This window comes from Microtus pennsylvanicus, chromosome 4 (assembly GCF_037038515.1).
Source record: "Microtus pennsylvanicus isolate mMicPen1 chromosome 4, mMicPen1.hap1, whole genome shotgun sequence".
In the NCBI taxonomy this organism is placed as follows: domain Eukaryota; kingdom Metazoa; phylum Chordata; class Mammalia; order Rodentia; family Cricetidae; genus Microtus; species Microtus pennsylvanicus.
In genome coordinates, this window is record NC_134582.1 from 14,824,742 (window position 1) to 14,841,194 (window position 16,453).

The 16,453-nt window shown below is 35.0% G+C and overlaps 1 protein-coding gene across 1 annotated transcript in view; it reads left to right on the plus strand.

Moving 5' to 3' along the window:
• Dcc (DCC netrin 1 receptor) overlaps positions 1 to 16,453 on the plus strand; it is a 1,030,120-nt gene that overhangs the window by 493,368 nt on the left and 520,299 nt on the right. The window contains exon 3 of the mRNA XM_075968336.1: positions 6,333 to 6,617. Within this exon, the coding sequence (XP_075824451.1) occupies positions 6,333 to 6,617 (285 nt within the window). The remainder of the gene's footprint in view (positions 1 to 6,332; positions 6,618 to 16,453) is intronic.

Sequence of the window (16,453 nt, forward strand, 5' to 3'; positions counted from 1 at the left end):
TGGTAACTTTTCCTAGAGACAGTGATTTGTAAGATGATGGGTAAATATCACTTAAAATACACACTGGTCCTCAAATAAGTTTATAAGACTAAGAAGATTTTTTGATCATGTCAGGCCTTGTTGTCTCCTAATTTCCACACATGCAATCCATGTGAAAGGCTGCATTTCCAGGTGGGCTCGGGCTTGTATGCTAGCTTCTGCTCTTTCATCCTTTGCCTGAAGAAACCACTGTTCTCCCAGTAAACCCTTTCCCCACCCATAGGTAGACTTTGTTGTTGTTCTTTATGGTTGCAAACCCACAGCTCTCACCTAAGAGGGATTAGGAAGTTTATTTTGAAGCAAATGAGTGACCATGGCCCAGGAATACCTGTTCAACTTAACTCAAATCCTGTCTTCCAACACGGGAGCAGTTTACTGACAATTTTAGGATACAAAGCACCAACGAAATCCTAAGTAAAAGTATTTTTTAAACACATTGTTGGACTCATTAGCCACAGCAAAGCAGGGACCACTCAGCTTAGCTGCTCTCCGATGACTGTCTTAGCCTTTTAGCTGATGGAAACTAGAGTTTTCATAGATAAAGCATTTTACCTATGAGTCACAGAGCATTGGGTCAGACACACAGGTCTTCAAGGAGTGGCTACTAAGGGGATTAAAGATAGATTGTAGTCAGACCCTGGGTCAGCAATGTTCCTACCTCTGCACTGTCATTGAAAGTCTAGCCAGTTAAACAGCCTTAGCAGAAGGTTCAGTGTGCAGAGCGGTTCTTTTTCAGAACTTTGCTTCAATCATTTCCTAATGTTTAGGGCCTGTGATGCTTCCTGATGATTAAATTAATCATAACACATAGTTTACATTCAACAACTGTTTATTTGGTGAAGAATCATTATACATTTTGCCGTCTGTAAGACACAAGGGCTGACTACAAGTAGGGCTGAGTCCTCGGCTGTAGAATTCGCATATTAGCCTGGAAAAGAAGGCGAACTGCACAGTTAAATAGTGGCAGTGGATGTATATGATGCAAAGGGGACCAGAGGAGCAACTGGTTCTCCCTGGACAGAGGATTCATCACCTGCCTTGACATTACCACCTCCACATATGCAAACGTTATGTTAATGAGAGCTAAAAAGAATAAGCCCTTTCTTGTACAACTGGTAAATGCTTGAGAAAGGAGTCTACTTTATAGATGTATAACAGACCTTGAGCAACATTTATCAAAGCACACATGCAAAGAGGCTCTTTATGAATCTTTCTGGTGGCAAACTACTATAAGTTAAAAACAGAAGTATGTTTTATAGTAATCAGAATAAATGACGAACTCATTCCTCTGTGCCAACTACAAAATGGGCTTATATTTCTTGTTCTCAGTCCTATTTACTTTGCGGCTGCAATAAGGATTGGTATTATCAATAACATTTCTGATGCTGAAGCCCAAACACTTCTTAGTTTATATAAGTCACTTATAAAATAAGAATTAGGCATATCTGTGTTTATTATTTCAAGGAAAAGGGGATAAAATAAAGCTTTGGTATGTGGTACATGTCTTGGCTTTCCTATTGGTAAAACAATTGATGCTTTACTCTTTACAGCTTCTTACTAATAAGGTTTGGTCTGTGTTAACACATGGTAGGGCTGGACATGTCTAAAGCTGTGGGTAGACTAGTGTGGGATGCTTCCGCAATTCCAGATGTTCCAAGACATAAACCTGGTACACCATCCTGGACCAGGCTGGGTGTGAAGGTAGGCATCTTGACAACGCTTCCTTTTAGGAAACAACCTTTTCTCAGGGATAAAGATAGAAGCCCTCCTGAGGCACTCCAAATAGGTCTGTGTGCTATTTTGAATAGTATAGCACTCCAGACTGTAGTAAGTTTATAGAATTTAATGGAGTGCAGAATATGGAGTTGTTCCTCAGTGAATGGGGGAGTTGGTTCCTGGTCTCTGTAGAAAAGAAAACCTGCACATGTTTTAATCCTTACATAAGATTCCAGTTTTGCAAGAGCACATCCTCTCACATACTTTAAATCATGTCTAGCTGACTTCTCAATTCAAATAATATGTAAATGCTATGTTCCAAAACACTTCTTAGTCTATATAAGTCACTTTTAAAATAAGAATTAGGCTTATCTGTATTTATTATTTCAAGGAAAAGGGGATAAAATAAAGCTTTGATATATGGGGCATGTATTTACCTACAGGTAAAATGAACTATGCTTTCCTTTTTACAGCTTCTCACTAAAGGTTTGGTCTGTGTTAACACAAGGTAGTGCTAGACACATCTAAGCCTGACTATAGACTACATGTGATCTCTTGAGTTTGAACAGACTCTTACTGACCAGGGACCTACTTTTTATGAACACCATAGCTACTTGATACACAAAATATAATGAAGAGATGAGGCAGGAATGTAACCCCAGATAATCTGGATCATTGGTGTGTTATCTCCCATCTCAAGCTCCCAGTATGCATTGGAAAGTGATAAATGTAAAACTAGTATCAATTTTAAAATTTGGGCATTTTTAAAGCATTTAAACGTATATAGGATCTATACAAATATTAATGTTTGTTTTTTATTGTCAGTAAATATTTGATATACCCCATGGAAAGAAAATACAGATAACATAACAGGAACATGAAGAACTTTTTAGGTTTGATTTATGCACTGACTCTGTCATGGTGTCTGTAAATTATGAGTGATATAGAAAATTTAAGCAAGAAAGATGATTCTCAGTTAGACTAGCCAAAGTGTAGGGATTTTTATACTTGTTGCTATTAGAATGCCTACAATTATGACAGGACGATATTGGGGGAGGGGAGGCATATCCCTTTATAGAGAAAGTACTAAAGAAATAACATCAAGAGAAGACTAGGTTCAGAGCTTCAGACCAGTTCACCAGAATTAAGAATTGTTTTGCAATAGTTGTGAAAAATGTTGTGGGGTTATGCTAGAGTCCTGGGTATGCAATTTTAAAAGATAGTCAAAACTCTTTTACAGCATTTGGACAGTAAGATTAATACTGTCACCAGCAGTAGCTTGAACTCTTCGATGTCTCGAAAGGACATGAGAGAGTGAAGAATAGAGAAAGGAAACTATGGTAACAAGAGACCCCCATAGCCACCTGATGCACAAAATATTTATTTCATATTATTGTATTTAATAATTTATGAAAAAATATAGTATTTTATTGTTATGAGTTTTGGTGATTTTAATAACTAAAATTGATATCACATAATATCTTCTTTTACAAGGAGATGTCATGCAGAAGTTCAGTTCCATAGTGAAAGCAGTAATTCAAGCCACACAAGAATCTATAGACTTACTTGTTTGCTCTGTAGTTGTCTATGTAGAGACAAAAATAATGGATAAAAAGTCATTTTATAATTTTCCATCCTCACAATTATTTGAAAATTTCCTGCTACAATGTTAACTTTAAAATTGAATATATTTCCATTCCTTAACCCCCAGCACTAGGAATTGAGCCCAGAATATGCTCTCTTGTTTCTCTTTCTTAAGATCTAAAGCCATCATGGTGGTGTATACAAATAATATGTGTTGCACGATTTTGTCTGGGAGATGTGATAAATGACAATTCACACCAAATACAGCACCAACAACAGACCACACAAGTGAAGCCACTCAGTTAAAGATACGCACACGAACATGGGTGACTGACTCAATCTCTGAGTTCTCTGAAGCTTGTCAGTTTCCTTCCTAGCCTCTTAAAATTCTGTCAGCTTCCTGACTGTGAGTTCAGAGGACACCTCGGCACAATAGCTTGTAGACTAGGAGCCAATCCCATTGTCTCATTATGTTACTATGGCAGCCAGATGAGGATGATGTAGGAAAACAATTGTTGAATATCAATTTGAATTACGTGTCTGTATTCTATGCTCTAGCACTAACTTGCTAGCTAAATTTTTAAGATGACTGATAATCAGTTGGAACACAATGATTTTGAATTTGTACAATGTCTCTAACTAATATAGAATCATGTATCTGCATGCATAAAAGTATCCAAATGTTTCTCTAACTTACCTAATATATTTTATTCTAACATACATTAATAAACTATATTGTTATTTTATAAATTTAATATAAATATTATATAGCTATTTATAACTATTTTTCCTTAATCGTAAGAAAAACTAACAATGACGACAAGAAGGAATGCTGTTAAATAACTCAGAATTTTGTTTCCTGACATAAACCTTAAAATACACTCCTACTCATGGTTGTTTCTTTATACTATAGCAATTACCCTTTGATTGCATCCTTTTAATCCACACTGAAGTTAATTAGTAGCAGATTAATATGCTGTATCTTTTTCTTTCAAAAGCATTCTGAACTGTACTAGGTGCCTAGAAAGGAATTTGATCCAAGAGCCAGAGAGCAAGTGAATGGGCTCCTTTTGTTTTCCCAACCACTCACAGTAGCTCTCAGTTATACGTGGGTTCTTTTGTTTGGAAAAGTAAACTTTTCCGAGGGACTGATACCGTTTGGAAATACCTCTGTAGTGTTGATCTAGGTGGTTCCATAGATTGAAATTCCAGAGTCTTAGCTTTAGGAAAGAGGTAGTTTTACAGCTCAAGTAATATGAATTGCATACATTATCTTGTATTAATCACTCATTTTAAAGAATAGTGCATCCCCTTACTATTACATCTCTATGACTTCATGTAGTTTAGGGAGAGATATAATGATAATAGTACCTATCAACCTGTTCCTATTCTATACGATATGCTGAAATAATTTTATATGGCATTGATTCCATTATCTTGTGATTCTAAACCCTAATATTTGAAGTAGTCATGAAGTTTTTCCTTGACCTAGGCCTGAAACTTCACTATAATATTTCTTACTGCCTCTCATGCTAAATTGTGTTTACCCAGTCCATTTACCTCTGATCTTTTGTTCTAGCATTACTTTTTGTCAGTTTAGGAAAGAAAATTAGGTTTGGAGGAATTAAAAAATGGAGGTTCAAAGTAGCAGTAGGAAAATGGACCACAATAGAATTTGTCATTGATGAAATATTGATGGAAAAATATAGAAACTTTTTTGACATGATTTAATCCCAGATATGGGGAATTCTGCTTTAATTAAAATAAATTTTAAACATTGAAATACTTTAAAATAATTAATAAAATCATAGGAAGCTAAGGAAGATGAATTAATGAAATTTTATTATAACATGTATCTAAAATGAACAGCATTATCAAAGGCAAATCAAAACATAAGAATGTATCTGTGATGACTAAAACAAAAATCCAAATACTAAAATTATTTGCTTCATTTAGCTCTAGAAAATATACGTTCTGTGGGTCATAATGATATGATTCATACAGACTTGTTTGGACTCACTAAGTAATAGCAGATTGTCAAGGACAAAAGGTTAGGATGATGATATACTCTTGCCTATGAAAGGCTTCATGAAGACAAGGTCAGAGTGTCTACTGCTTCTCTATAATGGAACATCAGGCTAGAGACTCACCATGCTTTTCTCCAAGGTTGTCAGCTTCTCTTCCCTTCCAGTACCACTATCTCTACAAGCCATTTTACATGCCATTTCAGCGGAACATGAAAGCAGTCATGCCGATTAGCTATTGTCTCATTGCACACATGAAGAAATGAAGCACAAAATGCAATTTGTATAAGTGGCCCATAAAAGCTAGAAACACAAGCTGTTCTCACTCCAACCGAAGGATTTTCTTTTCCATGCTGCGAATACACCAGACAACTGCTGGTGAGCAATCACATTAAACTGCCAACCTACCATTGGTTGCTGTCTGTTTGTATAACTGGAAGTGAATATCACTCTTCTTTATTGAATCTGTCTCAAAGTATACTACATATCAGTTCTTAAATCTTTGTAACTTCTTGTACATTAGTCCAATTTTAGGTAACTGGGAGGATATAGTGAATGGGGATTAAAAAAAGCCAGGTATCATTTGCAGCACTGATACATAATGCCACCGGTACTTTTTATGTGGAATTTTAACTTTCAAAGCACATTTTCCTCATTTTTAAGATTAAATTAATCTTATATGCTCTGTTTATTTTATGAGATTTTTGTTGTTGGTGGTGGTGGTGGTAGCGTTAGCTAAGAGTCTTAATTAAAGTAGAAGCTTCTAGAGGTAAGCGACAATATTGTCATCATATCTTAGCCAAATAACTTACTTTCCAAGCCTGCTGTTATAATGTGTGATAAAGTTAGAAGATTCAGCATAATTTAAGAGTATAGATGCTAAGATACAATGTCACATGAAGAACACAAGATACTGATAATTGTCCTGTATTTGAATGATTCAACCTTTCTTTCTTGTGTTTCTTTTAGGACCACTGAGGTTCCTTTCCCAGACAGAATCTATCACAGCCTTCGTGGGAGATACAGTGTTACTCAAGTGTGAAGTCATTGGGGAACCCATGCCAACAATACACTGGCAGAAAAATCAACAAGACCTCATTCCAGTTCCAGGAGACTCCCGTGTGGTGGTCTTGCCCTCTGGAGCATTGCAGATCAGCCGACTCCAGGCAGGGGACATTGGAGTCTACCGATGCTCAGCTCGGAACCCAGCCAGCATAAGAACAGGAAATGAAGCAGAAGTTAGAATTTTATCAGGTATTTCAATGCTTACCATGGTTTCCTACGATAAAGCTGTCTAGAAAAGATCAAAAGATCAAATGATTTTTTAGGGACAAATATTTTCTAAGGCTTAGGTGTTCTATATTGCTTACTGAGTTTTGATTAACATTATTTCTCCTTTTTTGTTAACATAATATATGAGATTATATGTTCTTAAGTTTTGTATACTACTAGTTATTTTGAGAAACATAAAAATATGCTTTAACCTCATCCTTCTTCTCCTTTATTCTTTCATTTATTTATGTTTATTTCATATTTTTGTGAACAGTCCATTTATAAGGGCTTCTCATTTTATTTCATTTTTGTCTGATAATGGTATAAAAATAGGTATCATTCCCATTCACAAAATGAAAGGATTTGTGAGGCTGAATGTCATCCCTAAATTAATGTCTATAAACCATCTACTCAAACTTTTGCACAATAATTTCTGGAAAGCACTGTGCTATGTCTAACGTTGGCTAAAACAGACACCGGAGCCTGGCCCTTAGAGTTCTGGGTTAGTGTAAACATACAAAGTATTTATAACAAAATGTGATTAATGTTATGCAAGTTTGTTCTTTTCCATCTTCCCCTTTTTCCTTCCATCTTCTCTGGTAAATCTCCATGACTCTGGTCATCTCATTTCTTTCTCTGGAATAGTTAGAAGTTGGATTAGCTGCATCTAAGGTCTCTTCCAGTGGCTGCTGTTATTATACATCTTTCTATGTCCACACTTGGTCTGAGACAGATCTCTATTATTTCAGCAAATCACAGAAAAGCTTTCAGAAGTTTGAATGAACTGCTCTTCAAATCATAGGTGCTGGTATCCATCCATACACTCCTAATTGCTTGAGTTATCATAAATATTTCATATAGAGAGACTGCAAGTTTTCTAAGAGAAAACTAGCAATTCAGGTGAAGTTTATTCATGTTTTAAATAAGACAAGTTTAAAATATCTTTCTCCTTTCTTTCTGTGCTCAAATTAGTCACATGGATACTGACTTAAGTATGCTAGTAACTATTACAATCAGACTACATTACATACACCTTACAATAAAATAAAACATAACAGTTATTAGCAGCACATGCTCAGATTCATTTAGGCTCCATTTTATGCCTCCAAATTTAAATATTACATTCATATGTAATGCAAACCTTGAATCATTAGATAGTAAGCCACATTTAAAATATTGACAGGAATATGCTTGATTATTTCAATATGACAGAGAAGCCTATTTTCAGTAACATTAAAGAATCAAATCTAATATTAAATTTGAAATATAAATTAAATTGTTATTGACCTCTATTTGTTCACATTGTGAAGTGTATTATAATTGAATTGCATAGAGATGTATTTACAGCCATGTCAGTGTGCTTTGGAGCTGTATAGATATTTTAATAGGGAGGAAAACTAAAGTAAAGGAAGGCCGTGTATTGAGGTGATATGGACGAAATTGGAGGGAGAGTGGTAGACATGATCATATTATATTCTATACGTAGATAAAATTCTCAGTAGAACTGGAATAAAGAATTTGTATTTAAGTTCTTATTAATTCAAATATTCAAACATAAACTTAAAAAATGAACTACAAGAAGATCTAATGCACACAAATGCTGTCAGTCTTGACCTAGCCTGGCTCATGAACTGTAGACACTTTAACAGTCTGTGTAAGAGAAGTTCTGTTTGATTCCTTTGGTCTCAAGTTTTCCTGTTTGTTTAGAAGTAAAACAAAAAGATCAACAAAAGTTATACCACTGTACAAGAGAATGAATGAGTCAATATTCTTAAAGCCTTAGTTGTTAATTATGCTGCTTGGATTGTTAGCATCTTGTTTTTCTTTTCTGAATTAGTTTCTACTTTCTGTAAACACGAGCTTGAAGCACTAATTGTTCCATATACATATTGAACATTTTCTATTATACCTCTTCTTTAACAGGAAAATGATACGGCCACTAAAATAGGTACCCACAATGTGATTAGCATGAATTGGTAGCTTTAGAAATGTCACTGCAAGCTGAGCAAGCTCATTTCTCTAGTGTACACACTTTGGAAACTGAGGCAGAAGTATTTCCACAAGTTTCAGACTTGTCGAGGCTACGTAAAGATTTCCATGTTAGCTTGGAAAACAGAGTGAGATGCTTGAACAGATAAAGAAAAGAAAAAAATGGTATAGAATGGTTAACACACAAATATTTTCCTGTAGTACCTTAAGTACCATGCTGATTAAGTTATGCCTTGTGTTAGTGCTAATGTGAAATTTGACAATTTTACCAACATGTATTTATTACCATTATTTGATAAAGTATTTAGATATGTATTATTTATGTATTTATTATTGTCTTTGTCATACTGGAAATTAACCTAGGGCTTCAGATAACCTGAGAAAGAATTCTACGACTGGTTTGAATTCCTGCCTACTTTCTTACTTTTTAAATTTTGAGATAGAGTCCCACTAAGTTGCCTAGACATAGATAGCCTTTTCCTCACCCTATAGCTCAGACAGTCCTTGAACTTGGGAAATTCTTGGCTCAGCCACCCACTTATCAGAATGTACAAGCCTCTGCCACAATCCATTCAAGGTCAAACTCCATGTATGTTTTACAAGGGATTATCTAATTCTAACTAACTCTAACTTTATGACACTTATTCCAATTCATGAAACGCAGCCCAGGGAATAAATATTAACAAATCACTGGATTCCATAAATTCTCTTTTTAATAATCAAGTAATTATGACTAGTTTCAATTTATAAATGCTGCAGCCCTCACCATTTTTACTAATGCCTACATAACAGTCATTGACTATAAAAAGAAAGTTGAATGATGAAGTCCTGGAGAGGAACTACATAAAGCAAATAAATAATACCGTGAAGACAAGTCAGAAACCTCTTGTTTTGTGTATGAGAGAAATGTCATTTGACTCTGTCGAAGATCAAGAAGTGTTGTGCAAAGGGAACTATATATCAGGGAAGAAGAGAGGAAGGAGCAAGAGGAGGTGGACACTTGAGAAAGCATCACAGATTGTGTGAGACAGCACTGGGAAACAGAGGAAGAGGTGGTGGGAAGAGCAAGCCAGAAGGAAGGAAGTTAAACTGGGAAGACCTCCTGTTCATTGTGCAGAGAACTGCTCCTATAGTGGCAGCAGAAAGAATTCAGATATGAAGATGATTGGGAACTTTTTAAAAGTAGGTGTTGTGATGTATGGGGGATGGGATGTCTGTCATCTGGATTCCTACAAAAGCTGGGAAGTGAGATCTGAGCAGAGACAGGCATGTAACCTGGTCTTATATCTTTACCAAACCTGGGTGTAACAGAAAACAGTAGTTATGGATAACATCAATTATATATTCAAGAGAAATTTTTTCATGACAGTCCATCTATTCCAGGTGAAAATAATTATTTAATTCAAAAGCAGGAAAACTAGTAACTAATCTGTTGACTAATGATTTCAGACAAATTGAGTTTTGCTTTGTGAGCAATTATACGTTTTTAATAGAGCAAATTAGCAGTATCTGCTGTAATATACTTTTTAAAAATATCAACTGCAACACTATAGGCTTTGATATTTCAAAACATCATCGCTAAAGGGGACTATATCTGGCAGCCAACGTGGTTGTAAAATTAACTTTATTCGTGGTTCATCACATTTGAATGTCAAGCCATGCACCGACTGGATTACAGAATTATAAATGTTCTTCAATTACTAGGTTGACTGAATGAACTTGTCCAGGCCTTGGAATTCTTATTTCAGGTTTCTTAATGACCTAATTGGATTAATCAGTTCATAATTCAATCTACTATTTATCCACACTATACTAAGGTGATGCTGGGTCCTCTACAGACCCAGAAGTATTGACTGTCTATGGTTGGTTGAAAATATATTCTGAAATTTTTTGTTATAATATTTAATTTTATTTCAAAAAATATTTTAATATTTATCTTATTTGTGGCCTTAAAATAGATTACTTCACAATTTCATTTATCATTATGAAGACTACTTGATATTCTATTTAACATTATATTTTATTAATAATGATTCTAATTCAAAATTAATTATAGGTTATCATTTAAAAAATCCCTGGTTCAGTTGCAGACCACAGAAATAACTCTCAGAAAAACACAAAACACAGAAATATTTTTTGTTTCTAAGTACATACAAAGTTTACATTTACTGTATTATATAATTTGTGAAAATGTCCATTAATATTATGTCTCCCAAACAGCACATCTGTTTAATGTAAAAAAAAATAAAGTACCCTATTAACTCATTATAGTGTTACAAATCTGAATCTTGGAACTTGGGAGTGAGAAGCTGGCCAGTCAGAGCTGTAGAGCCATATAGGCCCTCGTCACACAAACAGACAGAGCAAGCTGGTGTTCATCTGAACCTTAGGGTACGCAGCTGACTGATCAGGGTGGTGGCAGCTGAAGACTAAGTGTCTTCAGAAAGATCTTCAAATTAGAAAAGACTGACGTTTGCCCTTAGGAAAAGTTTTGCAGTAGCTGGACCTCCTGCTTAGTAGCATTTGCTGACCGTGGGCTTCCTTTCAGAGCCAAAGGCAATCTTTGAAACTCAACCACTGCTTTGTCAACTAAGTTGACATCATATTTATAAACTTACATTTCATAGGATGACAGCCATTGTCATAGCCACAAGTTGGGGTGACATCAGTCAGGGCGTGTGGTTTAGAAATGTTAGGCAAAAGGAACAGAGATATGAAAGAAATACAGAGACATAGGATTGTACCTACCAGGAGGGCAACCAAGTGAATCCTGAATCCTAAAAATGCCTGTGTTTATTTTCCATATGCTTATATACCCCAATCCAAAAAAGGGGGGAAGAAGGCAAAAGATTACTTTAACATGACACAGAAGAAAAACAGAACAAATACTTGCTTCAATACTTGAGACATCAAGCCACTATTTCCTGAATTAAGTATTCTGATGTTTTAGGTAGGACATTCAGTGACAACACATTAGACCAGGTATCTCATAGGCAGCCACTCCCTGGGTAAAACCTCCTGTCTTAAAAAATGAAGGAACAGAAATAGGCTTGGATTCTCTGACCTTTGGTCAAGGTGGATGGACCCACCTCTATGAGCCATCCTAATATCCAAAATACCAAGTATCCACACCACGGTAAGGATATCTTGTTTATAGCCACTCCTTAAGTCAGATTAATATTTTTATATTACTCATAATATAATAATAACAGTAATAATATGTTGTAATCATTTCCTATTGTGTGTGAATAGCAGTTCTCAATACGGGACTTAAATATTCCACAATATATGCTGCAAATAATTGTCTGTCACCCAATTTTTGTTGCACTTGGAGAACAAAGACAAAGTGGAAAGAAGCACGCTATTTAAAGGTCCTCCAGCAGATTTCCACAAAGATAATGGAGATGTGCTTTAGCTTAGTTACTAGTTATATTAGCACCTGACACACAAAACAGTCAGACCTTTGAAGCACTGAAGCCAAGCACTGACATTAGTCTTGAGCTATGAAAGCAATAGGTATCATGGCATTTGAAGGCAGTTGGCATATATTGGAAATCAGCTCTCAGTTTAGTAAGCTTCTTCAATTGTTCCAGCTGGTTTTTTTCTTTGGAGAATTTGCTACATCTTTTACATCATCATTTGTTGTTTCAGTTTATACTTTTGAATACAAATGCCTCTCTTCTTAGAACACCTGAATCAACGACTTCTAGATTCAAATTATCTTCTGAGCCTTCCTTATATTGCTCACTTTCCCAGAACTGGACCGAGTGTAGGGACTTGTTCTGAATTGGATCTGACTTAAAGGAAGTTGCTGCCAGGTTTTGTCTTCTGGTGAGGCTACTCCATATCAACAGAACAACTGTTTTGTTTTCTTAGCATTCATGAGCTCAATGGAGCAGGGCTTAATTTCTTTCTAGAACCTTCCTTTAAACTGATGTTGGCTAAGTGATTGGTACAAGAGGTCTTGCTTCCAGCCTACTATGCTTTTATTAAAGTCCCTTCCTTTCTGAGCTTAATTGTTTCCAGCTTTAAATTTAAGCCAAGAGGCATACACAACTTCTTTTAATTATACAGAGTTAGTATGATAATGGAAACAGTATGAAATCACATTTAACTATTCTAAGTTTGCCATCTATACTATGACTCCAGAATAATTATAGTTGTAACAGGAAAGATCACTGATCATGGATAACCAAACATATATAATATGAGTTCAACATATTGTGAAAATTATCAAACTGTGATAGACACATGAAGTGAGTATGTACTGTTGAGCAAATGTGATTTTCAAAAACAAGCAAACAATACATTAATTATTTATAAAATAGAACCAAGAACAGAAAAAAATAGAGAAATAGCAGGGAACATCACCACAGTATCTTAATAAAATAATTTGTGTAATTGTCTGTAAGGAATGGTGAACAATACATTAAAATGATTTGTCCATTTATCATCATGCTAGGTTGTTAATTCATAAAACAACTTAGATAAAGTAGAAAAGGGGACATTAATGTGGACACACCCAGATTCAGATGAGTTAACTAGACATTCCTAGATGAATATTTGGAAAGTCTTGGTGAGAACTTCTAGATTATAAGAGGAATACTTTGTAAAGTATGATACGAGAAGATATCAAATATGAAATATAAAGTTAAAGCAACATACTGAGATTATTGAATCTCATGTCTAGGCATTTAATATGTGTTACGTTTTCCTATGATTGAATATTTTTGCAAGTTTTTAAGAATGGATAATGATGTAAGTAGAACCCAGAAAAACAGAAACAAAGAAGTAAATAATAAGCATCATTAATATACCACTAGATACTTTTCTTTCATATTTCATGTTATGTGAATTAAAGGATTTTTCCATCCATCTACTTTTGAATGTACTGTTTCTGACGTCAGGCTATAAGCAGAACACATGTGGCCTTTTGAAGATTTAAATTGAACAAAATTATTACCTGTGTTCCTTTCATAAAGGTATTTTAAAAAGAATGAATTATGTGAGCACTTTGTATTAGGCTTCATGTAGTGCAGATTTTCTACACACTGTGATTTATCTGGACCACATGAAAGGGTCTGAACACGGACTGCCACAATCCATTTTCCTAGATTTTGCTCAGATTGAATTAGTGTCCCAATATATTACCATGAGAAATGATTAAGGGCATGGATTTTAAGACCAAACTCAGTACAGTTTTTGGTTTTACACTTCCTAGTTGCACAATTTCAGACAAATTACTTAATTTAAAGCATTATCTTGTGGAATGAAGACAGAGCTAGGATATATTTTGTAGGATGATTGTAAAGATTACATTGGACAGGCCAAATTCATTTTGTAGACCTCTGCAGAACTGGAATTATTTTTGAATTTTGGAAGCTTCCTTCATACTAAATAATTTGATTCCCATGTAAAGATTATTTTCCTGATTATTATCTTATTTTTATTATGAGTATACAAGCCTCCTGGCAATTATATGCCAGTAATTTGTTCAGGTTTCTCCCTTTCTTTTCTCTATCTGAGCTACAAATACATGAAAGATTTTTGCTCAAGCATCTCAAACTCTGAATTCAACCCAGACTTCTCTATCATTCTCATTTCTTCTTTTGTACGATGTCAGCTACCATGGCTTATGTGGGAATAGAAAGTAAACTACGTTTGCTAGTATTGGATCTTCAAAATTTAGTAGCAATTTATCCAACACTAATGTCCTTTCTCTCACTCTATCCCAAATAGAAGTAGGATGTGATCTGACTTTGCAGATGTCTTCAGTGCCAAGGATACCATTTGTTATTCTAGGTCAGCCCCAGCCCTGCCTTTTGTGGATTTAAGAGTTTCAATTTGCCATAGAAATTCCTGTCTTTGAAAAGTGCATGGCTACTGCAATTGGGCAATAATTATTGATAAAAAAGTCAGAAAACATGCGATTTTTTTCTATTTTTAAGTTAATAAAAATACTTTTGTCCATTTATATTACAACAAAAATCCCTAGAAAAAAAATGCCCCAATGCCTTTTGTTGTATACATTTGACCAAGATCCATGATGAATATGTGGCTCTCTACCACATAGAAACTACCATCTCTGGGAAACTAGGCTGATCTGGTTAAGGAATGAAAGGACAATCATGTTATACTATTAGAATTAGTTACAGGAGGTAAGGGCACATCTTACTGCATGTGATACTACTAAGTTAGACACTGTCTCAATGGGGTTATCAAAATCCTTCTGGGGGTTAGCACAATGGCTCAGTGGCTAAGAGCACTTGTTGCTCTCACAGAGGGCCAGGTTCATTTCCCAGCACCCACAGTTTTGCCTTACAACCACCTGTAGTTCCAGTTCTTAACCATCCACAACTCCAGTATCCAATACCCTTTGTACCTGAAATGTGTGTGTGCATATACATACATGCACACTAAACATTCAAAAAATAAGTAAACCTAAAAAATTAATTTAAAAATCATTTAAAGTGAAACAATATTTAATATGTTAGCAATAAATTTAATTACTACAGATAAAGGAACATCCTCTGACTTTGAATCTGTCTCTTACTGCAATTAGGGTGAATTAAGAAGTCCGTGATTCTGACTTGGAAAGGAAAATACTAGGGTAACTATTTTACAATTCAGTTTTCCAGTTATTTTCATGTCACAATGATTATCCCATCATCAAATCCATTTGGTTTCCTACGTTCCCCGTGACCTTGAGTTCTGTTAGATATTGATTATTTTATATTCTCTCGGGGTCTAGTCTCTGAAAATTTACTCTATCCCAAAAGATGAAAGCAAAACTGCTAGTCTTGTGGTGGGCCCCCAAATGGAGAACGAGTCCTGTGTTCTCCCAAACAAAATGAAGTGAACATGTGTTCAGTTTCGTCTTAACTACAAATGAGAGGGTCCTAACTCTGTGCGGATGGAACAGAGGACCAGGCCATCTTTTTCAACTCAGATGTGAACAAGAAGCCTTCTCTGAGTGTGTGTGGAAAACAAAACTATAGTTTATCAGTACACAAGTGTCAGAAAAACAAAACAACAAAAACCTGAAATCTCCAGGAAATGTGCTTTCTCCACTGCGTTTGTTTAGCACTAATTTCTTTCTAAAGAAAAATAGAAGTATATTCGGTCTTAATGTATGGTTATGCCTTTCTTGACTCAATGAAGCATAAACAGAAAATAATTGAGATTGTTTTATTTACCTAAAACAAGTATTAGAATAAAGAAATCACCACGTTTCTATAAAGTTTCAAATGCTTCTTCATATGTGTGTATAAATTATGAAGATGTTTGATTTTCTAAATTGACTTTGACACATCATGATGGCAACATTTGTTTCCTAGCATTCTAAAATCATGTGAAAAAAAATTAAACTGTTCTAAAAATGAAAAATCACTGCCTTCAGACCTGCTTCAGTAATCATCGAACCAAAATTTTCGAGGGACAGGAGGTACTTAGCCATACGGTACTGACAAGAATAGATGTTCCCCTTTCTTCCAAATCTAACCACAAATAGCAGTAAGCGTGCGTTCATGGAAAAAGAAAGAGGAAATTTGAACAGATGTAGGAATATTTACAGAGAAAATGCCATTTTTAGTACCAAATTAGTGTAAATAAGGCAAGAAAATGATAGAATCTCAGAGTGAAGAACAGCTTTTGAGAAAACAGCTCTTTGCTTTCCTGTGTTCAAAGTTCCTAGTTCACAGCATGATGAATTTTTTTAAAAAAGTTTTTAATGAAATACATTATGAGTTTTGAGATCTGTTGAGATTAGCTTGGTTTAAAGAAAACCAAACAAAACAAGCAAGCAAACAAAAATCCAAAATTCTAAAGGA